The following is a 7,125-nucleotide window of genomic DNA, read 5'->3' as shown; positions in this document are numbered from 1 at the left end:
AAGAAAAATGAGAAGAGTATTTTGAAATTTTGTTTTGGTTATTGATTTAGAAGAAAAAAGACTAAAATATTAGTGTTTTAAAGAAAATAAATTGTGTAAAATTGCAGGGTTAGTATTAATATTAGCAATATTAGTAGTTTAGAAGGACTGCTGTTGTGCTTACTGACTCTTGTGGTATATGCTTCAGACTGTGTTTATCATGTTAATGCTTTTGTCACTACAAAAAAAGAAGCATTTGCGAGAATTTCAGTTATTATTCTCAGGGTAAATGACAATGCCCTTTATATGTTTTGCTAATTAACACATGAATGAAAGGCATTGTCATTTACAATGCAAATAGCTCAAACTCCTGTAAAAGCGAGACCTATTCAAAGAAGCGGGCACCATTGTTTAGGCTGCTCAGAACGTGAAAGTGAAAGTGAAAGCACAAATGCCATGCTGAATGTAGCAAAAAAGCATGTTGTGCCTGCAGTAAGATAAACATATTAAAGAAAATAGTGCTAGCAGACTAAAAATAAGAGGTACTATGTAACAACCGAAGTAAAAAGGCAAGTCCTTATGGAAGGTCACAAATGAAGACAAGGCAGTACAAAGGAGGGACTAACAAGCCTATTAACAAATCAGAAGCCAGCATTTACGAAGGAGAATGGCACAAGCCAATGACAAATAAGGGATGAAGTGGGCGGGGCTTCTATTCCATACTCAATGCAGCATGCGCAGAGCAGCGCATGCGCTGCCCAGGTTTGACCTAAAAATCGAAAAAAACACACACACACACACATCACCATTACACAAGACAGAGATCTTTGAATGGAACAAGGCTGAAGAGCCCGAACAGTCATCTACAGAGTTCAAAGTAAAGAGGTGAAAAAGGAAAGCAGCAGGTGGTAAAGTGAGATAGGTGCGTGGTTAGAGTGGAGGGGAAGAAGGGACACATAAACAAGGAGTACAGTTGTACAAAAGGGAGGGAGGCAAGAGCCGCACCAATCGTGGAGATGGAGGAAATAAAATTATCATTATTAGAGTGCAAAGCATTGAGAGCTGACAGCCCTGGACTGGCCTAAGACTGAAAATCACCACTACAAATACTTTTGGAAATGACTGCAGCTTCTTGGCAGGGGCTAGCATGTTCATGCAGGGGGAACACAACTAAAACCGTTTGATGAATACATAGTTATTTAGGTACCAAACCTAACACCCTGTTTCTTTCTGTTACTCCGTCATATTCGTTGTCCGTCTCAGTGGACAGACAACTACTTCACATAAAAGCCAACTTCCCAAAATTCTGAGTCTTTCAATGTGGGCTACCTTGCACCTGCCTTGGTAGTAATGTTCGAAAGTGGTGAGCTGTGTGTCCACAATATCAGATCTGTCTGATGGCTATTCCATTGCACATGTGGATCATGAAAATCAAATTGGTGGTAGGGTGGCTGTGATATACCACTCACATTTGTCTGTACAGGAAAAAAACTTGAGGGCATGGATGAGGCAGAAGACCTTTTCTTCTCACTACAGCTACCAGACAACTTCTCTTTGTCAGGCTTGGTCGCTTACCACCCCGCACACCATTTAATAAATTTGGGGAGTTGCTGGCAAAGGTGTTAGCACCTTTACACATACAGTATGCTCATTTTACTGCTTTGAAGGACTTTCATTTTCATAAGAATGATCCAGAGTACAAACGGGCATTGCTGCTGTCCGAAGCACCAGCATACTTAAACCTCCAACAGAGTCTGATGCCCCACTCATAAAAAGGGGGCTACACTTGACCTTATATCTTCCTTTCTGCCCTCTTTAGTCACAGGCAATCTTTATCCTGCGACTAGGTCATATCAAGTCAAGTCAAGTCATACTTTATTCGATTAATTAAAATCATAAAAGCAATTCCAATACATTAAAAAACAATTCATACGTTAAAAACAGTTTAAATCAGTTCATTATCATAAATATACATGAGATATGAATAAAACAACATCACATACAGAGGGATACAAGTTGACTAAGTTAAAATCACACCTCAGGGACATTCAACGACAGTCTTTTAGTCTTGATGCGCATAGCGGCAACCAAAAAGCTTGCAACCCCAAAGATTACCCTGGTACTGCCTAACAGTTGTAGGTACAGGAGTGCAGGCCGTACTTGTGAAAAACCTGCTTCTCTCAATATAGGGACTAAGTACTGTTTTCTGATGTCATCAACGTGGCCACAAAACATGATAAAGTGCATTAATGATTGATCCGAAAAATGATCACAACTACAGGGGATGGACAAATCTGATTTTCCCCATACTGGATAATGCCCCAGGGAAAACTGGATGATATTAAATCTAAATCTAACAAGAAGATGCCGATGGAACGGCAGGGTAACAATTTTCAGGTAGGGTTCAATTAGTAGAGTAGTCAGAAGCATATAATTTGCTCTGACACCAGGTTTTAACACCTCTACTGCCTCCCGTTCCTGTACAGCTAAACCCAGAAAACTGTCCTTAATCCATTTGACATCACCCTTCTGCAGCAAATCTCGGAATGTGTATAGGTCTGGCCTACCCAATTTACTCAGAGTATCTTTGATATATGATAACTAAGGGATTTTGTTTGCTCTGTCAAGTGCCATACAGTCTTTAAGAATAATATGGTTCAGTGTGATTTCAGTGTTGAGCCAAGTTTTAGCCCAACAGATCAGTGGAGCCAGGTGTAACTGATCTGTGATGTACCCGAGTCCCAGCTCAGAATGAATCAAGAGTACTGGGGTAGATTGGGGGACCGCTAGCAGGGATCTAAGGAATTTATTCTCTACAGTCTGCAGTTTACCTTGAGGTATAAACCCCATAAGGAAGCGCCATACATTGCTATTGACAGGCATTTGGACTTGTACACTGCAGAGCCTCTATTGGACGTGAGCCCAGACGTTTTGCAAAGCCCAAAAGGGCTGAAGTTGATCTGGTAACAGCGATGCCTTTCGTATTTAGTTGAGGACACTTGGGGCCCGATGTAGGTAAACGCGATTTTCCGATTTCAAAATACCGAGGCGGGCCGAATCGGTATTCTGAAATCGGAAAACGAGATGTAGGAAAAAAATACCGATTGAAAACCGATTCGGTCGGCATCGGTAATGAGATTCGGTACGTTCCGATTCAGCTCGGTCCGAATCGGAAATTACCGAATCGGCCAACAACGAATCAGAAAACACCGAATCGGCTACCACCGAATCGGATATTTCCGATTCGGCGAATACCGATTCGGTAAAAGCCGATTCGGTAAAAACCGAATCGGCAATCATAGACCCATGGCGAAAAAGCCCATAGGAATGCATTGCATGAACCGATTCGGCTTTTACCGAATCGGATAATACCGATTCGGATTTTACCGATTCGGATTTTACCGAATCGGTAAAAGCCGACTCGGCAATAGGCGATTCAGCCAATGAGGTGGCTCCCCCTCCCCCACCCAAACAGGGAGTGGCAACCCTGGCAGGTGCAGCCAATTAAGAAGTTTCTAGAAGTTTCTGGAAAGCCTGCCTGAGCCCAACACACAGTTAGCAGCAGTGGGAGAAGGAGGTTGCAGACTGAGCAGGAGCAGGAGAAAATGGCAGATCAGGCAGGAAGCCAGAAGTCCTCCCAAAAGAGGAAGCCCAAATTCACCACCACAGAACTTCAGGTGCTGGTTGAGGAGGTGGTGAGGGTGCACCGCCAGCTCTTTGGCAAGCTGTCCCTCAACGTGCCAGACAGCACCAAGAGGAGATTGTGGGCCGACATCGCCCAGAAGGTCAATGCTGCTGGAGTCACCCCCAGGTCCATTGAGGAACTTAAGAAAAGGTTTTATGACCTCCGCAGCCTCACGAAGAGGAAGCTGGCCGACCTCCAAAGGCAGGCTGGACACACCGGAGGAGGCAAGAACCCGGCGCCACCCCTCACCGAGCTGGAGGAAATTGTCTCCAGCACCATCGAGAGGGAGAGCATCGTAGGGATCGGGACCCTGGACAGCACTGCGATGGCCACAGCTACAGGTAAGAAGCATGCGCATCATGACACACCCTACCAGACACCTCCCCATTAGACACAATGCATAGGCAAACACCAGCACTGTACTGTCACCAACATACAAGAGACAAGCATCATGGTACATGTAGTCAGCAGAAGTTAGCCAAATATGTCAGTGCAGAATCACAAGACAGGAAACAGTGTGACACGGTGTAAGGAGATGCAAGGACATGTGGAATGCCATAATTGTACTGACTGTAATACATCGGCACTCAGTTTACAAATGCTTCTTTGTACCTAGGGGCACCATCAGGCAGCACCACTGTGGCAGCAGAGGGAGCTTCGACTTCAAATACTGCAGTGGCAGGGCCGAGCACCAGCCAGCCTGGCCAGGAGGAGGAGGATGAGGATGAGGAAGGAGACACCCCAGGGCTTGGAATGGAGGGAGTCCTGGTGATTGATTTCCAGGCAGTGCACTCCCCAGTACTGCCCAGCTCACCCCCCTTGCAATTTTCACCATACAACTCCCCTACAAGGCAGACCATTCCGCCGACAACAGCTCCTGCCACAACCGTGGCCTTGCCACCCGTCCAACCTGTCGTGGGAGCAGGGGCTCCGGGACCGGCCAGCACCACACCACCACCAGTGGCACCCCAGCCCACTCAGCAGGCCGGAGGCAGCAGTGCCAGACGCCGTGCCACCACCACCACCACTGCTGCACCAGCACGGGAGGGCAGTGTGTTCCTGGGCCTGGAGGGCCAGATGGTAAAAATCCAGCGCCAACAGGCCAAATCCACCATGGCCTGCCAACGCCAGCTCCTGCAGCACAACCTGCAGATGGGGGAGTTGGTGAAGGGGTTCCAGGCTGTTGTGGACAGCAACAAGGAGGTGGCAGCAGGGTTGGGCAGGCTGACCACTGCCATCACCCACTCCTCTGCCAGGCAGGAGGAGCATGAGGTTGCGCGCAGGAGGGATGCCCGGGTGCTCAACCGGGCCATGGCCCGCCTTGCAGCGGCGACCGCACAGCTGTGCCATCGCAGCTCAAATCAGGAATCGGCACTCAGTCAGCATACAGCTGAGCTGACTAGGGGGATGGCCAGGATCACCACGGCCATGGAGGCCATGTTAATATCAAACGCCGCCTCCAATCCTGCCCTGGACCTGGGTGATGCTGGAGACAGCAGCAGCCGCAGCAGCCCGGCCAGCGCTGCTTCAGAGCCAAGGAGGAGCACCAGGCGATCCGCTGATGCTGCTGGCCATTCGGAGGGGGCCGAGGGACACCCCAGTGGGTCTGGAAAGCGGGCCAAAAAATAGGCTGGCAAGGGGGGATGAGCACACCAGAACCCTGGACTTTATTTTCGTTAACAATCTCCATTATTTGATGCACATCAGTGCTGTAACTGTGGTGCATCATTATTAAAACTTTTTTTTTCCAAGCAACATTTAGCTGTCTTTGCATCTGTACTCAGTCAGAAATAGTTCTCAGTGATCTCCTCACGTCTGTATCTGCCATCACATGGCGTACACACCCCAGCTGGCTGTGTCAGTGGCACAGCTTCGTCGTCGTCATAGTCCTCGTAGTCAGACAACTCCACCTCAGTGCCCTTCTTGACCGCAAGGTTGTGTAACATTGCACATACAGCTATGATCTTGCAGCAGGTGATGGGGGTATACTGCCTTGCACCTCCACTCTTGTGCAGGCATCTGAATCTACTTTTCCAGATGCCAAAGGTCCGTTCAACAACATTCCTGGTGCGTATGTGGGCCCGGTTATACCTCCTTTGGCTGGGTGTGGAGGGGTTGAGGTAGGGGGTGAGTATGAATGAGCGGAGGGCATATGCACTGTCGCCTGGAAGAGAAAGGGGTCACATTAGACACATGCATACATGTATTACACCTACCTACTATGTGTTATGGGGGTCTGATGATGTGGCTCACCTAGGAGGTATCCTTCTCCAAAATCGCCAGCCATCAGCCGTGCATATATGCCGCTCTGTTGGAATATATATGAGTCATGGGTACTTCCTGGAAATTTTGCTACCAGGTCTGTGATGGTGCACTTGGCATTGCAGATCACCTGCACGTTGATGGTGTGTGTAGATTTCCGATTGCGGTATATGTATTCGGTGTCCGCTGGTGGGCAAATCGGAATATGCGTGCCATCTATGCAACCGATGACTTGGGGAAAGTGTGCCATCTGGTAGAAGTCCGCTTTGGTTTGTAGCAGTTCTGCGTGGGTTGCAGGGAATGAGATGTATTGGTCCATCCTGTCTATCATGGCGTCAAGGAATATGTGGAAGAACCTTGACAGGCTGCTCTGGCTCACCCCTCCTGCTGCTGCTACTCCACTTTGATAGCTGCCAGACGCTACCAGGTGTAGGCTGCATAGCACCTGGACGTGCGCAGGGATGGCGTGTGCCCTTGGGGTGTGGTGGTCCAAGTATGGCTTAAGGTCCCTGATGAGCTCAAGTATGGTGTCAGAGTCCAGCCTGTATCTCTGTAGGATCTCAGCCTCAGTGAGCATGAACAGGGTTATCCTCTGTCTGTAGACCTGTTCATTTCTTAGCCATTCCCTCTGTCCTTCCTGCTGTAGCCGTAGCCGCCTCGCAATGACATAGAAAGCTGCCATCCTGCAAGTTGCAATGCATTTTGGGACTGTTTATATGGGTTGGAGTTGGTTACCACCTGATTGCAATCCATGGTAAATACCGAGTGAATTCTACCGATTTTGAGCCGATTTCGGTGTTTCTGTGCCTCCCTACATCTCCCCAACTGTCGGAATCGGGGAATTTCCCGATCGGAGATTCATACGAATCGGCATGTTTTCCGATTCGGATCATGTCCGAATCGGTATTTTTTCCGATTCGGTACATGGACCGAATCGGTGATTTTCCGATTCGGTGTCACTAACGAATCGGTAGTAGGACCGAATCGGTGATTTTCCGAATCGGTGTCACTAACGAATCGGTAGTAGGACCGAATCGGTGATTTTCCGAATCGGTGTCACTAACGAATCGGTAGTAGGACCGAATCGGTGATTTTCCGATTCGGTGTCACTAACGAATCGGTACATGGACCGATTCGGTCTTTGTAACCGAATCGGTGTTTTTCCGATTCGTTACATATCCGATTTTCGGTATGTACGT

General features: G+C 48.0%; 1 protein-coding gene across 1 annotated transcript; it reads left to right on the top strand.

Annotated features, from left to right (window-relative positions):
• Window positions 1–3,580: 3,580 nt before the first annotated feature.
• Window positions 3,581–5,507, top strand: LOC147666680 (uncharacterized). Its single transcript, XM_086948973.1, has 2 exons — window positions 3,581–4,005; window positions 4,281–5,507. The coding sequence occupies exons 1-2, from the start codon at window positions 3,585–3,587 to the stop codon at window positions 5,291–5,293; spliced, it is 1,434 nt and encodes a 477-aa protein (XP_086805099.1). The 5' UTR covers window positions 3,581–3,584; the 3' UTR covers window positions 5,294–5,507.
• The last annotated feature ends 1,618 nt before the right edge of the window (window positions 5,508–7,125 follow it).

This window comes from Lissotriton vulgaris, unplaced genomic scaffold (assembly GCF_964263255.1).
Source record: "Lissotriton vulgaris unplaced genomic scaffold, aLisVul1.2 SCAFFOLD_8959, whole genome shotgun sequence".
NCBI classification, from domain to species: Eukaryota; Metazoa; Chordata; class Amphibia; order Caudata; family Salamandridae; genus Lissotriton; species Lissotriton vulgaris.
The sequence above is the reverse complement of the archived record's forward strand: the minus strand, read 5'-3'. Positions and strand labels throughout refer to the sequence as shown.